This window comes from Micromesistius poutassou (genome assembly GCF_964030765.1).
Source record: "Micromesistius poutassou genome assembly, chromosome: 14".
Classification (NCBI taxonomy): Eukaryota; Metazoa; Chordata; class Actinopteri; order Gadiformes; family Gadidae; genus Micromesistius; species Micromesistius poutassou.
This window is the reverse complement of record NC_140284.1, coordinates 7,889,120-7,906,293: the sequence shown is the minus strand read 5'-3', so window position 1 is coordinate 7,906,293 and position 17,174 is coordinate 7,889,120. Positions and strand designations below refer to the sequence as shown.

At 42.2% G+C, this 17,174-nt stretch overlaps 1 protein-coding gene across 1 annotated transcript in view; it reads left to right on the top strand.

Annotated features, from left to right (window-relative positions):
- The first annotated feature begins 224 nt into the window (after positions 1 to 224).
- Positions 225 to 17,174, top strand: part of LOC311358568 (uncharacterized protein) — a 39,312-nt gene continuing 22,362 nt past the window's right edge. Inside the window, exons 1-2 of the mRNA XM_084478645.1 lie at positions 225 to 694; positions 9,011 to 9,201. Coding sequence (XP_084334771.1) covers positions 636 to 694; positions 9,011 to 9,201 — 250 coding nt within the window. The 5' untranslated portion in view covers positions 225 to 635. The remainder of the gene's footprint in view (positions 695 to 9,010; positions 9,202 to 17,174) is intronic.

Below are 17,174 nucleotides of genomic sequence, written 5' to 3'. Positions count from 1 at the left end.
AACATTACAAGCAGCATTATTAAGGTTATATAATAACTAAATATTGTATTAAAAAGTGTAAAGTTGTAACACGATCATATACAATAAGCATTAACAAAGTGTGTCCCTACCTTATAATACAGCTCTGAACACAACCGCTCAGTCCACCTTAACAAACGCTCTGACTGTACATATATGATTTCCTGAAAACGCCCCATGCCAAAAAACGATAGGCCAACTCTACCTGCTCGGCTGCGAAGTCAGTTCCGAAAAGAGATCACTTTACATCCAACCAAAGTGACTGAATAACGAGGCAGAGTTGTTTATACCGGGGCTGGACACAGGCTGATTACAAAAGGGAGAAAACTTTGCGCAAGATACCAATCGGTAATCACGCTATGCTGCTGTATTGAAGGAAAAACTCTCCAAAACTTCCTTCCATCCCACGAGTTTCACCCGCACATCGATCAAGGTCAATTGTGACTGCTGGGGAACTGTCAATGCTTTACGGGTTCGTGTATTGGCATAATTAACTTTGCCTTTTGAGGGATCTTTGAATCATGGCTGAGTAGGCTACTGTGATCACATGGATAAAGCCCCTCTATTACAGACTGGATTTTACTTTCTTGTCATTGAACAATAAACCGAGTGACACCATGTTGGGTAACGCTGGGACTTACGCTATGAAGAAGCGGAAGAAGCCCGTTCAAAAACCGTAAGTATGGCTTAATTTCTTCATCGATTTGACAAACATGGTGTTAGACAAACACTTTGGAGTCGATTTGATGAGTTGGAGTTTGTGTAGGTTAATGTGTTTACGGTTGTTGTTCGGATCCATAATCGCAACGTGCTACACAGCTTTATACGTTATAGTTATTACCATGTTATGAATATCCAACAATATATCTATGTTATAGTGGTAATATTAGTGATTAACCGATGGATCGTGCAAATACAAGTGCATTGCGATCCTCATGTACATTTGTATGAAACGATTATAAATATCCTAAATACAATTATGAAAGTGTATTATTACCCATAACCAGGGCTGTGGGCTGTGTTTACAAAAAAAAAAAAACGCAACTAAACGAAAAAAATGTGCTTTCTATGGCCACATGTTTTGCAGCCATACTAAGCTTGTACACGTCTTTACAAACTCAAAGTATTTATAAAATTGGTTTGGTAAAATGACTTTTCTATTTTCCAGGGCTTAAGTCAAAAGCCTCTTGTCTTTCTCTCGAGGAGTTTCCTGAGCGCCCGAGCAGACCGTTTCTGGCCCCTCGGTTTTTCTCGGGTTACCTTAAGAATTTCTCTTCGTGTATAGTTTTGGTCTGGCATGGAAATAGTACTCTTGCATTAATCACAATCAAGTTGGAGAGTCGGCTGCGCTCTCACGCGATGCTCACAAGAGGGCGGGGGAGGCGGGGGCTCGCTGGCTCCAAGTATGTTATTGTAATCTGATACGCAGCGCTCTGCGCATTATGGGAACACTTCTGCGCCTTTCCTATGCTTTTTTTTCCTCCTTATTCTTGGGCAGCCCCAGCTTTACACAGAGAGATGATACGTATAAGACCTGGGGTAACTTCGATAACTTTCGAAAAGTACTCTTTCTTACTATTGACACAGGTTTTATATATTTGGCCTGGACGTTTTTTTTCGTGGGTGTTCATATTGCAACCCTGTGCACCCGAGTCTAAAAAGGTCAACTCCATGGTTCATTTTAAACCGTCAACACACACACACAACACACACACATACACACACACACACACACACACACACACACACACACACATATATATCCTCCTATCGTGCAGTCATAAATGCTCTACTCCCAATTTAAATCGCAAAATAAAAAAGGTGGCCTGTGCGCAGACTTTATTTTTTATGAAGATTTGGGACTGTAGAGCCAGGGCTGATGTTTCCTGGATCGCCATCTGGGCTTGGCTGCACAAAGGCACCATTGAGACCAAACGTTAAAGGCTGTGGTCACTACATAGAGGGCATTCCAAGGGAGTTCTCTATCGTCCAAATTTGGTTTTGCCCTATGCCCTCTAGCCCAATACGTTTCTTTCCATATTCTATACCCTACGCCATTTAGTAATTCAAAATCCAATATTAATAAATTAAACTGTTAATGAAGAAACATATGTAGTAACACATCTGTTATTGCTTGAGTCTTATGTGATCCGAAACACAGCATCATTGTTAAGTTGTTGGGGCGTCCTGTAGAATGCTGTTGAAATCAGTTTCAGATATTTATGCGGCTGTGGTTACTCACTGAGTAGTCTCTGTGAATGTATGGTGTAATTATTACAGAGGGCTCATTAAATGAACTACAGGGAGGAAACTTGTGGCAAGGTGTGTGTGTTTGTGTCATGTTTTTTTATTAAAAGATATATACATAATTAGAGTATGTGTTATGTGGAAGACTATGGAAAGTAATAGGATAAAACCCGATACTGACCCAATATTCTGTCAGCAGTCTTTCATTTAGACTTCTTATAACAGTACTAAATCTATTTTAGTACGCATAGTGAGTTCAGATTAGCCTAATATGCCTAAATAATGTTAGCCATATTATTGGCCAGTAATTTAACAGGATTAGTGTCTAGAGTTCTAAGACACAGGCACACACACACACACACACACACACACACACACACACACACACACACACACACACACATACACACACACACACACACACACACTCACTCGCACTTAAACACACACACATACAAACACACATTTGTGCATAAATACACACACACACACACACACACACACACACACACACACACACACACACACACACACACACATAGACTTGCTGATACAGGCAAGGCAAAAAGCCAAAACAAACTCAGTGTAAAATAACATAGTGGCCCATTGTTCTTCTAGTTGTCTCATCTACACAGAGGCCTAACAATCAACATCAATTACATGCCTTTTACCTCCTCTATTTTAAATGTGTTTACAATACCTGAGAAATGTGTACATCTGCGAAGAATGACACACAAATGTGGAAAAGTTAGAATCATAAAACCTTAACACTTTGCTGGCCGTACAGTTGCCCACCGCGTGTCTGTTCAATGTGACATTGTCCTTTCAAACCTGAAAGTACAGAGAAGGGCACTTTGCTCTGGTCTCGTCATGTGACCAAGTTAAGTTCTATCGGTGGGACAAACCCTGGTAGATTTTATGAAGAAGGATTTTGTTCGACCAATAGAGAGGAAGTAGTAGACAAGTCCCAGTCGACGGCCCCCGACCCGCGTATGGATAAAGCCTGTGGGTCATGAGCCTGTTTCTTGTATTCTTTCAAACCTACAATGAGACCCTGTAAAACTGTGTAGTTTCTGTGTTTGAAGCCCCGCCCACTCCAGAGTAGACAAAAGCATGCCAGTGCCATTACAGCAGACAGAGTCCTGCAATATGAGCCCTTCTTGAAGTCTGAGGCTGGGGTCTCTGAGTTCAGCCCCCTTATCACCTTGCACTCTAAATAGGCCAACCTCAGAGAGAGAGAGAGAAGAAGAAGAAGAAGAAGAAGAAGAAGAAGAAGAAGAAGAAGAAGAAGAAGAAAAAGAGAGAGGAAGTGAAAAAGCGAAAAATATAGATGGATGACTCGAACCCGTTCACCCCCCCACAACCACTCACACACAATCCCCCCCCCCCCCCCCCCTACTTCTCGCTCTCTTTTTTTATTTATTCTTCCCAAAAAACACACCAATGTTTTCTGCTCTGCTGTGTGATCCACTGCGAGGCAAGGTGGAAAAAATGGTTCTGAATACTGGCTTTTGTTTCTGCAAGGCATTTCTTAAAAGTGAGGTCAGTCCTGTTCCATTTCTGGGAAGGTACTGCTTGGGTCGGAGGCCCGGCAATTGAGTTATGGCTGCCTTCCCCCTCAGACTATTCAATGGGGACGAAAATGGGGGGGGGAATTGCCTTTCATCAGCCACACTTTTTGTTATGAGTCAAAGTTAACAGAGTTTGCCTTCTTAAAGGGAAAATACTTCTCAGGCAGTTTTCAAGAAGCACATAGGCCCTGCTCCTAAAGTTAATGTTTGACTAAGAGAACTTAAGCCCTCTGTCTCTTGCCTTAAGACTGATTGCCTCATCTCAATGACGAAAAGCTATGCCTATTTACAAAATCCAGTCAAATGTGTTCAGGCCTGTACTGGCTTTAGCGTGGCATTCTGACACAAGTCTTGCACTGAGAGGAGTCCATATCGGTTAGGTAAACATGAGCTTGAATTGGTGCATTGTTCCTGTTGTCACAAAGAATAATATGGGCATGTGTTAATAATATGACTTCAGAAATGGCATATACCCTAGCAAGCTAATCAAGTCTAGATTAAAGGGCATTCGACTTTAGACTTTAGTATCTTCAGACAGAATCCCTGCCAGCACCCTGATTGGTTACTTCTATCCTCCCCATTGGCCAAAGCACATGGACCCGTCAGCAAGGGTTGCAGTCGTTGGCCCTGTCGGTCAGAAGTTAGGTTTGTGTTGGGTTCTTCTGCAGCAGGTGTGTACAGTTTGGATGCTGTGCGTTAGGATGGACGTTAACTCTTTCAACTCTTCCCCGGTTCCGCATCTTGGCATGGCTGGATGTTCAACATGTGTGGCTGATTTGGGTCTAATGACATGTGTCTCCTTCAGGGACCGTTATTACAATTTTTTGGCCTTCTGCATGGGTGGTCTCTCAACTGAGTTCCATTGAAACTCTGTTGCTTCCTTGATGGGAAACGCAAAGCTGGAGTTCCCCTGGCCAGAGACAACTGGCCCGATGACTATTCAGACTTCCACTTACACTGTGTAAAAATAACTCATTAAGATTTAGGTCTATGTGGACTACAGAAACATTTTCATGTCACTTTTACATTGACCTTCCAGGTAGATATTTTTGATCAAATCTGTAAAGTAAAAGAGTTGACATACTGTGTTTCTGTTAGACTAGCGATATCTCATGGAATGGGGATTTTTCTGATCGATGAGTCCATGGCATACGTGTTGAAACACCAGTAAAAGGTAACCCATGACCTACAGTCTCTGGTTACAGAACGGTGTTGCTTATTTGCTAACAGCTGCTCCACAAACAACGGACCGTCTACACTGTTTGTCCCTTAAATAAAGTGAGCAATGCATGAGTGTTTTGGCCTGGGGTTAATTTTATTTCTTCTTCTTCCGCTTTCTTGTCTGACTTGTATATTGTAGCTGGATGATCATGGCGAATTACTCACCCAGCCTGCAGTGTTATATTAGTCACTTTAGGAGACAGCCGTCTATGCAGCCCACAAAGCTGAGCTGTATTTTACATTTTATGTGTGTGTGTGTGTGTGTGTGTGTGTGTGTGTGTGTGTGTGTGTGTGTGTGTGTGTGTGTGTGTGTGTTGTGTGTGTATGTGTATTTGTGTGTGTGTGTGTGTGTGTGTGTGTGTGTCATAGAAAAAAGATGCTCTACAGCAGATAGTCTCGCTCTGGCAAGGCCGGTTCGTCGACCTGAACTCATTGGTTGCTTATATAGGGCTTTTTTTCTTTTTCTGTTTTTCTGTCTAAAAAGGTCATCCTGTTTTGCATTCACTAAGGATTTAGGGAGAGTTGATTGTGTCACTCCATTAAGATGCCCTGCGCAACTATAGCCTCTATTGTAGATTAAGATACACTAGAGGCCTGTAAAAAATAATATACAAAAATGTGATTTGGTTAGCTCCGGTGACCTCATTTGCATATTGCTGTAGACTCTTGCATGGGCTATTTCAGTTGTTGAACTCAACTACATTTCTTTTGTCAATATATGTCTAATTTGGTTATCGATATCCTATTCTTTGTCAGAGTGCACCATCATTATATGGTTGAATGGCTTTGTGTACTTCTTCAGCACCCAATTCCACTGACGTGTGCACATCAGTGAATTCATTCAACTGGGAAGCACTGCATGGTCAATAACGCTGGGTTTGAATTACATCTGTTCATGAATGCTATTTCCCTGTGTTTTTTTCTGCAACAAATAGTCAATGCAAAATCGTTGTCAAGGTATTTGGTAAAACTAATCCTGATTATTATTGGTTGGCCATAGCGCCCAGCTCATAAGGGGTGTGGTTTTTAAAATGAGGTGGGTAAACTATGAAGGAAAGACAGACCATGAAATACAGTATATAGCGAATAATTGTAGAATATTTATTTGTAGAATGTAGTTTATGCAACCAGTAGTAGTACAAAATGTGAAATTACAATCTGCATTTAGATGGAATTATGAACATTATGCAAGTATGTGTATGGGGGGCATGACTCTCAAACAAATTACCAAAGCTCAAAGACTATAAATCACATCGCTTAGCTGTTTAAATGTTAGCAACAGTAGAAGAAGCTGAACATTTTGATGTAACATATGTACATAGTATAAAAACTAGGAACAGCAGCTGTTTACAAATTGTGAGCAGTGGGTAGGGCTGCTCGATTATGGAAAAAATCATAATCATGATTGTTTTGGTCAATATTGAAATCTCGATTATTCAAACGATTATTTTTGAGTTTGAAAACATGATACATTTATTCATAATTGCTTTGAATTTCCCCCTTAAACAAATACACAAAATGGTCAAATAGAAAATAAAGTCCAGATATGAATCCAGCTGTTCTGCAAATAAAAAATAAAAATCTTTCAACTCGATTATATTAGTTTGGTGATCGTTTCACTCTGAAATCGAAATCGCGATTGATTAATCGCCCAGCCCTAGCAGTGGGTGGCCTCAGCTCGCTGTTTGTCCTCTCTTTTTGTCCTCTTTGTCTTTCCTCTCTCTGTCCTCTGTTCCTCCTCTCTCTGTCTCCTCTCTCTGTTCCTCCTCTCTGTCTCCTCTCTCTGTTTGTCCTCTGTTCCTCCTCTCTCTGTCTCCTCTCTCTGTTCCTCCTCTCTGTCTCCTCTCTCTGTTTGTCCTCTGGTCCTCCTCTCTCTGTCTCCTCTCTCTGGTCCTCCTCTCTCTGTTTGTCCTCTGTTCCTCCTCTCTCTGTCTCCTCTCTCTGTCTGTCCTCTGTTCCTCCTCTCTCTGTCTCCTCTCTCTGGTCCTCCTCTCTCTGTCTCCTCTCTCTGTTTGTCCTCTCTGTCCCTCCTCTGCCTGTCTATCCTCTGTTTGTCCTCTCTCTGCTCCTCTTCTCCCCATCCCTCCTTTTCCTGTCTCTCCTCTCTGTTTGTCCTCTCTTTGCTAAGTTCTCCTCCATCAGTTTATCCTCCCTCTGTCTGTCTCCTCTCTATGTCTGTCCTCTCTGTCCATCCACTCTCTGTCCATCCTTTCTGTTTGTCCTTTCTGCTCCTCTCTCTGTCCCTCCTCTCCCTGTCTCTTCTCTCTGTTTGTCTTCTCTCTGCCTCTCCTCCATCTCTTTCTCCTCCCTCTGTTCCTCCTCTCTCTGCTCCTACCTGATCTGTTCTTCCTCTTTGTGTTCTATGTGCTTCCTGCATCACTGTCTTTCTCACCACTGTCTGCAAAACAATGTTTAAAATTAAGAAGAGAGGTATTTTAAAGTTTGTGTTTTACTTGACTTTTGTTGTTTTTTGTGCTCACTTTGCGGTCGAGATCTTTTGCGGTCGAGATCTTTTGCTGGCTTCAGCAGGAGGAAGAGGCTTGCTTTTTTTAAATTTCAGAAATCGTCTTATATCCATTTGATTCCAGTCAACCTTTGACAGTTAGCTGGCTAGCAAGAGCAAGCCCGATTCTAATGCTCAGTCGCGAGCCCGGCTGACGCAAGAGATGATGTGATTGGTCACAGATACCATGTCACAGATACCGTAAACACAGATAACGCAGTGCTACTTAGAACATACTAGGGCTTGCGCTTGTAAAACAATAAATCGTTAGTCTAACACATTTAAAAGTTAAGTATATTCTATTCAGAGGTGCGTGCATGCTTCTAGTGCTTAAACGCTATTTCTGAGGTACATAAGAGCCTTTCATGTGCGTTTAGCCTCTACTACAGCCATGTGTATAAATATATAGAAGAGCCCGACAGATATCGGTCGCTGATATTATTGGCAAATATTGGCCTATTACAGATATGTTAGTATCGGCATATATTTTTACCGATATGCAGCGTTATGAAAACTTTAAATTTATAAATGAGTTAGACTTAGACTTAGACTTAGACTTCGATTTTATTATCCCTTTGGGATGGCTCCTGCGAGGAAATTACATTTTCCAGCAGCTCACAGAGAAACACTTGTATATACAATAAAGAGGAAAAATAAAGAACTTGTATATACAATAAGAGATACAAAAAGAGGTATAAAAAAATACAGTAAATATATAAGGTAAACAATAGACTCTTAGCTAAAAATAGAAAGTAAACAATAAACAGTAAACAATAAAATAAATTATATATATATATATATATAAAGTAAACAATAAAGAGAAATAAAAATTATATTCACAGAAAATAAAGGCAAATAAGATAAGTGTAGAATAGGATTGTAATTAAATTATGGCACTTCAGTGCATTAAGTTATTGCACAGAAAATAATAATAATAAGAAGAAAAGTGTCAAGGTATGTATGAATAAATTATTAATTGCTAATTGCACAGTGAGTAGCTACCAGTCCTTCCCTTCTTTGTTACCTCTTTAAAAATCGTTTAGCGTGGTGGTTGTGGGGTTGTGCTCAGTTAAAGCACTTTAACTGAGCACATCCACGTAAACATTCCCGACACTAACAGTTTAACATCATGTACCAAAGCATTGCTGGAGGGTGAGCAGCAAATCCCAAGGAGCTGCTCCCCTCCAGGGTACCACACTGGCTCTTTAAACTGTAACTTTCCTCAGTATCGGCAAGTACCCAAACTTGGTCTGAGAAAAAGTGGAATCGGTGCATCCCCACCGATATTTGTGGTGCACCAATAATAAAATATATAATAACAAAATACATCTACACTACTGTTTGGTGTGCTGCTGCCTGTCAAGAACGCCAACTGTCTTAAGACGATGCTGATGAAATAGCCATTCATAATCGTACACTCATCATATTTGACACTTTTACTCCCCTGCAGCAAGAAGCTCCCTGGAGTGGATGGGGTCATCAAGTCCAACCCCTCCAAGCGCCACAGGGATCGGCTGAACGGGGAGCTGGATCGCTTGACCGACCTGCTGCCCTTCTCCGAGGACATCCGTACACGCCTGGACAAGCTGTCCGTGCTCCGACTCAGCGTGGGCTACCTGAGGGTCAAGGGCTTCTTCAAAGGTAAGACGGCCCCCATATGTATGAATACACGCACAGATAGACATGCATACACACACGTCGCACACACACACACCTTACCTGGTTTTGAGATTCTTTGTTTGTTTGTCCGGTAATGCTTCACATCTTATTGCATATTCCACTTCTTGGAACATACTGTAATCATGTTTTAATGGCATGAACTGTAAGAAACTAATAAGCTTAATCATGGATTGATTACCAATTAATCATCAGCTGATATCACTCGGTTGAATTGACAATGGCATTTCGTTTGATATTAACGATAAAATGTGAGCTAAATGGCACGGTGCTGCACTTCACTGTGGGCATGTTGTACACGTTGACAACATCCATTAACAACAGCGGTCGTGTTATTTTCTTCAACAGTGCTGTTGTTTAACAATTTTACAGCACTTTTATTCTTTATTGCTGGCCAGACAGACAGCCAACACATACATATATCAAGAACACATCTGTTACTCTACAAAAAACCCAGCACAGCCCTGCCCTATGTCACATCCTGGTTCATACGGTGCAAACCACAGATAGTCTGCTCAGTGTTGCACTGAAGCAGCTATTCATCAGATTCGCCTACGAAGAGAATGTCTGTGTCCTCTGACCTATTTGCTTTAGCACATGGTATCTTCAAATCTTGACCTGTTGGTTTCCCGGAAACCATTAGATGGGCCGCCATGGTTCAGTATGAGAGTCACCTAATACTTCACATACAAATATGTTTGGCTTATGGAAAGATTGACACATTTAAATAAAGAAACATTGGACCTGACAAATTGAATGCCACGCTCTGGGAATATCGCAGAGACTAAGAAGATTTAGGAATGCAAAGCATGTTGGAATCTTGTTTTAGGAAAGACTGCTTCCTGAAGACACTCACTAGTTTGCCACACCTATTCTGTGACAGTTAAGAAAGAAAGAGAAAGAAAGAACTGTCCTATCTTGTACTTGTACCTGAAGTACAAGAATGATACATGCGTATGTATGCATAGTCGAATGCTGTGCATCCTTTGTAGACTAGAAGTGAATCTGACTAACCAACTAACTAACCTCCAAGCAAAATGTTATATCTCCTTGGCAGGGAACACAGTTACACACCAGCGGGAAAGCTGCCAAGCAGCTAATGTGTGGATACACTTGGATTCATGAATGTAAATCAAAAGCACGCACCGCCAGACCATTATAATGGAGGGCATAATGGAAACACATTATTATTTCTTGTTGTTAATGATTCACACTTTTTGATGGACATTGTTGTGCTATGTTTGTGCTCTTTCTGCAAACGTGTAGACAGTTTTTATTGGCAAGTTATTTCTGAACTTGTTTCACAATTTTATTCAGAAAAGTATTAGGCCTAAAGCTTGTAGCCTTGATTGGCCTATGGGATGTTATTATGAACAGAACAGAAGATATCTGCAAGACAGTAGAGTAAAAGAGAGCTGGGTAGTGCTTAACTCCATTATTGTGAGTGTAGGTGTTAGGCGGTGCTGTATTTGTTTCGAATACAGCTGAAGTTTTAAGGTTCTAGAAGTGGCTTTGGCCAACAACACCTTGAATCAGTAATATATGTTTGACATCAAATAGCACTTCATACCACCCATCACGAATGAGAACAAATTTACATATACGTCAACTAGCCGACCGCTTTTTGGGAGAAGTTGACCACTCCCAAAATGTAGTAATTTGTAGGAGTAACATTTGTGTAGTAGCATTTGTGATTGCGCTAGCATATGCTGACACAACCCAGAAAACAAGACCAAAGCAACACTGAATGCTACAATAACTATGTGTTTGTTTTTATACAAAGGTACGTACAGATCAAAAAGAAAGCAATTATCTCCAAACCCTTTCTGAGTCACATATTACTCATGTAAATCGATGAAAGTTACTCACCACCTGCTATTCCCTGAATATCAACGACCAGGTATTCTTAGTGAGAAGTTGGCAGACGGGTTGCTGAGTAAGCACCAAAGCTCATTTGTCTCTATAGCCTTCCTCTTCTTTGATGTCACGTCAGCTGTTGCTTTTTCTACTAAGTTGTAGTTTTCAGCAAACGATTTGTAGCCTTAGCAGCAAGTGTCTATTATCATTCACTGGCTGGCCCCCGCTAACCTGAACTGGGGCCCCGGCGAACAGGTGCATGAAAGGTGTTAAAGAGGGCACGAGGCGAGGCCCAACGTTTGCCGTGACAAATTTACGAGCTGTTGCAACTGGTTATTTGAAACGTCTCACGCGCTGCTGCTCTTAGAAAAACTCCCAGGCCGGTGGCGCTCGGGTGTGCGCTGATTTGAACCTTAAGCGGACAGGTGTGACACGGGGGAGCGGTCTTACGGGGGACAAGAGCCTCACCCCCCGGACTGGCCTTGCTCCTCTGGTGGTCACACCATTCAAACCCCTCTGCCTAACATCCTTTTAAAAGCCACAAACAGGATTGGTTGGCCTTTGTAACCCTTTACCCTTGATATAATCTCATCAGTGTGACTGCAGAGGATAAATAAGGGTCCCTGGTCTTCTGTGTCGGTGGGTTATGATCTTCAACCTCTGCGTTTTTTTCAATGTTAGTGAAATAAGACAAATAAGACATTTAGAGAAAATAGAAATAGCCAAACATTTTGTGAATGTTCTACTCTGCTCCGAAAGCAGGTAGCGTTCTTCATGATGTTCAAAGTATAGCGAAGGGACACCGGCGGCAAGCTGTGTGTGGTTTGTGGTTGATGTTGATTTTGGCGTCAAAGAGAGGATTAGGCTTCCAGGAAACTTTTAGTATAATGCCACGGTGTGTGTGGATGGTAAAGCTTCTTCATGGCTGCGATTGATTTTGAGATTTGTGTCCGAGATTGGGTCAGCCTTCCATGACACATAGTATAACACTGAAGTGTGTGAAGCATTTGATATACAGCTCATTATAACACTCATAAACAATGATTGTTCTAAAAAAGTATCGGTATTGGTTAGTAACCATTGGATAACATGCCCCACTCTTTCCTAGAACTCTCCAAACTTATTTTTTAATCTTGGTGTTTTCGAATTCCAGTTAAAACAGCGGGTTGTCTTACACTTTAAAGGAAGAATGTGCTTCATCGGCATTGCCAAATTGAATCTTGGACTCCAATCACTATTGATGGCACTGTAGTTGGAAAAACTCAATAGCATGTTGGGATAGCACGTACATGGATACCACACACGGCATTCCAGTGGAATCCTCACAGAGGTTGGTTTTCTAAACACTGGTTATCTTGTGTTTATAAATGTGACAAGGCTTCGACCAGTCTGTCATTCCCTCTTTTGCATTTTTGAGCTCTCCCTGTGGCCCTCGGAGGGGAAGGAGGTCACAGGTCAACGCCTCACCGCGTTACGGGGACAGGCTTTTGCCACTATTACCTTCCCAGCTTTGATCGTTTTCCCACCCTCCTAACCCACCACCCCTGACCCCCACCTATCTCCAGCTCCTTATGCTTGCTGCCCTGTCAGTCTCTTCTGCCCCGCTCCCTCAAACCCCACTGGCTCTCTTGTCAAGGGTCAAGTTCAATTCTGCCACAAAACCCCTTCCCAGGGTTGGACTTTGCAGACCCCTGGCTCCGTAAAAAACAGGGTAACTCTCAAAAGGCCAATGGGTCACAAAGGTCAGTGGATGCCCCATTGCATACGTGGCCCCAGCTCAACAAGAGCCAAATGTAGATTATTGTAAACATTTTTATTAATTAGTTTGAAGCACTAAACTAAACAAATGCATTATTTATTAGTATTGAATTTAAACATAGCAGTCATCACATTAGCTACATTTAAATGGTGTGACCTGGTTTCCTACTGCTTAGTCAAATGACATTGACATCGAGACAGTTGTTGCTGGATATTCCTAAAGTTATGATAGGTAAGTATACAGGGGAAGTTGTAGGACTACGAATAGCAATGAGAAAAAGCAGTATAAGTATTCTTGCCAAAACAACGTGCAACACTGTGTTCTGGGTATTAAGCTGTTTCAACATTGTTTCAATAAAAGACTAAAAGAGAGTAGGAAATATAACATTTGTGGAATATTTCAGGGAACATTGAGGCCTTCTTCTGATAAAGGGTGTCAGCGCGTTGCTTGCTCCGGTATTTCCCCCCCCCCCCACTCTCTCTCTCTCTCTCTCTCTCTCTCTCTCTCTCTCTCTCTCTCTCTCTCTCTCTCTCTCTCTCTCTCTCCCTCTCATTGTGTTGGATCTAAGAATAAAACTGCAAAGAGTGCCTGTAGTTGATCCAGGGGGTGGGAATCGACATCACATGGCAGATCACTCGGCCATGTGCATCTCATCAGCGCCGTAAATAATCCCGCCGCGGTCCTGTCATAGAACATAGGGCCATTCATCACACTGAACCAAACGAGATATTGCATCACATAATTTCCTCATCGCAGGTACTGTTTACACTGGAGCGCGGCAGGTGATGCTGTTTGTCAGTCGTCATGTTCCCATGGGCCACAGTCCTCTAGCGGCCATCTTGGTCTCACCTTGGTTCTGAGCGCTACCTGGGTGGATTTAGCGTTTCCCCCAGCTAGCGTTGAGAACCAAAATGGCCGCTCGGCGGATCAGGCCCATTGTGTCTCGCCGTGTTCCTCGACGGCTAATCTGCGGTACATATGCATTAGCATATATAGCAGACATATTTCCAAATGCAGAAACTTATTTCTGTCTGCTTGGCCACACACTATTTCTCACCCACATATTTTTTTGTACCCTTTACTTTGCTGCAACACTTGTGAAACCTACACCTGGAGAGAAAAAAAAAAAGCGCCTGTCTCACCGCATTCATGGGCAGCCATGCTGGCTCTGCTGTGGCATGCTGGGCTTGTTTTAAGTCTGCTCGGTGCTTTGAAACCGGGCTCTGCAGCAGACAAAAGGAGTTGTATTGTTGGCATGCTTATCTCTCCCCGTTTGGTATGACACGAACAATGGAGGCCCCCGCACACACAAAAAAGTGAGCTGTTTATAATTTGGACGGATATCAAATCACAGTGTCAAGTAGCACACCTTTGTCTCGGCGGACAGATTGAATAGCTTTGATATCACCTATTGTCTCGTGGTTGACCATTTTGGGGAGTTTCGTTTTTTTCCAAGCAAGTTCCCTGATTTCCTGTATGGTGGAGAGATCCTTCTGAGGGAGATCCGATTTTTTTTTTGTTCTCCGAGGCTCGTAAAGAGCGTCTTAGCGAAGACACATTGCCAGCTATGCGCACTGTAAATCACTGTGACACCCACCTCCCGCATTATTTAAATGTTATGTATGATTTGTACAGCCCTTTGCTTGTTAGCAGTCGTTTGTCAAGATGCTCTGGTTAGAGCAATAAATGTGCCGGAGAAATGCTGGTGTTAACAGAGAACGGGACAATGTTTATTTCGGGAGTTTTGGCTACGCAGGGTTGGGGCTTTGAGGAAAAAAGGGATGGCACGCCAAGCAATCACCGTCCTCAGTCTAGTGACAGGACAGACCAAAGGGGCCTCTGAAGACATGAGATGGTATCAGCAGAGATGATCCTGTAGGGTTTACCAAGCCACACACACACACACACGCAGATATGTGCACTGCATACGCACATACTTACGCACACACACACACACACACACACACACACACACACACACACACACACACTGCTTTCTTTCAACTGATAGTTATTCAAGCAAGACTTTTACTGGAACATAACCAATTTCTAACTAACTAACTACTAACTTACTAGATATGTGCATACACACACAAACACACACACACACGTATATATGTGCACGCACACACACAGTGTCAAAACATGAGCACGAGATGAGCGTTCAAGTCAGGACATGCCTAGCATTTCGGATAAAGATCCCGTAAATGGCTCGCCAAAAGAGAAAAAAGCTTTTGAGAGAAGAACAAACATAAGCGTTTTAATTTTGTTCCAGGGCTGGGGGAGGGGATGGGGCCCGGGGTGGGGGTCATGTTTCAAGAGCTGTTTCAGACACGACCAGACCTTACTCTGTGTGCGCACACATGAGCGTGTATGTATGTAATAACTGCGTTTCCCGAACCACTGAGAACCGTCTGATCCCCATTAACAAATGTGTGAATTGACCTCATAGCGTGACTTCATGCGGCATTTATTATTGACTATTCTGGAATACTCTGGGATCCCTGCTGGTGACATATTTGTGACACCGTTAGAAGTTTGACAAAATTTTCGACAGGCTTTTTAAGTCCATTGAAAACATCCTGCATCTGCTAGCTATTACAGTCCGTGGAATGACGCCATATCTTTTTTTTGCTATGATTTTTATGAAAAATATCACGAAAAACACACTCACACACTGAAACAAACCACTAATGCACACGAAAACAAACTCTCACCCACGGGTGTGAAAATACAGAACTTAAGTAGAATACTAGAGAGTGCAAACAAGTTTCTCGGGTGCTGGAAAATGTACATCCTCGTTCAAGGCAGCATGGTATAGGTCTTGTCTTGTTTATCCTTCGGTCTTCAGAAGCTCATCACAGGCTTCAATTCATAAGTAAATGCATAAGTAAAAAAGCCTAGGATTATGTTCCTGTGAAATACCACATACAACAGCTATTGGAAAAAAATAGGGCATTTGGTTGCTGGGATTGAAAACAAATGTAATGATATTTTCAGTTCCTCACAGTTTTGGGGCACACTCAACTAAGCCACATCTTTCTCCACACTCAAAAACGTTCAGTTCCTGTTTTTCCTCCAGTTAGGCACGGCTATCCCACGATCGTTTTTGGTTGTTTTCTTTCTTTTTTCATTGACATTTAAAGCTTCCAAAATGGATTTGTCTGTTTACATTCCAAATAAAATTCTAATTCAACTCTTTAGCCAATTGAGAATATTTGTAGCACAGTCCTGGAAAAACAATGGATGTATTGTTGTCTCTGCAGTATAAGAAAATAGTGATTCACAGGTCCCGGAAAAAGATGATTCAGACCTAGATCCACAAAGGTTAACAAACTAGAAGTGGAAATTCACAGATTTATTGTCAACACTTTCATGAAGACTGCTTTTTGCAATCACAAAGAACCAATTAGTTCCTTATTTTATATTATTAAGTGAGTTCGTTTTCAAGCTCCATTCAATGTCACTCCTAATGGTGTTTTCATTGTTCTTTCCATGTTGTTGATACAGTCCTGATTTCGTCGTGTTATGGCTACAGCAAAATCTTCCGATCACTTCCGCACTCATCGGTTCAGTGGGTTTAATGGTTAGTTCACCTTGCGGTGTTACGTGAGCCAATCCACATCCCACCAGTACCTCTTGACAAGCCACAGTGGTTGTCCACAAATCTATCTGATCTGAGGAGCTAAATTTAGCAAACAATGTCCGGTATTTATATATTTTAATTTTTTTTTCTTAAACCTGATTTCGGGACTTGCACAATGCAACTCGCGCTCCTTCCCTCCCTGGGAGATTTGAATAACTGCTGCCTGCCTAAAAGCGATAAGAATCACACGGTAAAGGAATACATGGGACACGCCTGAGGGCCAACAAAAGGCATCTTGTTTTGGTTTGAGCTTTTTTTTGGGGGGGGGGGGCACTGTCAACAGTAATTTACAAACAGGCAAAACAAGAGACAAGAATAGCTCTCTGTGTTTGATACTTCTCCTCCTGTACCCGTTGCAGTAAAAAAAAGCAACTCAGCTTTGTTTGGGTTAAGTAATGTATGTGCTTTTTTTGTTTGGTTCTGTCATGCAAACTCATTCTTTTGCCGTTTTCTTCCCAGGGATTTCAGGGCCGGTTGTATCCACAGTTGTTTGTTTTACAACAGTATTCGAGGCCGTCCCTGGTTTTAACTTCCAAAAAACAGCCTCGATTTCATTCAGAGCTCCTTCCCTCCCCTCAGGTCATGGAAGCAGTCGAGGCATTAATCATGTGAGTGACAGGAGGATGGACCTATGGCCTGCACGGCAGTGTTCATTGGTTGGCCGGTTACTGGCAC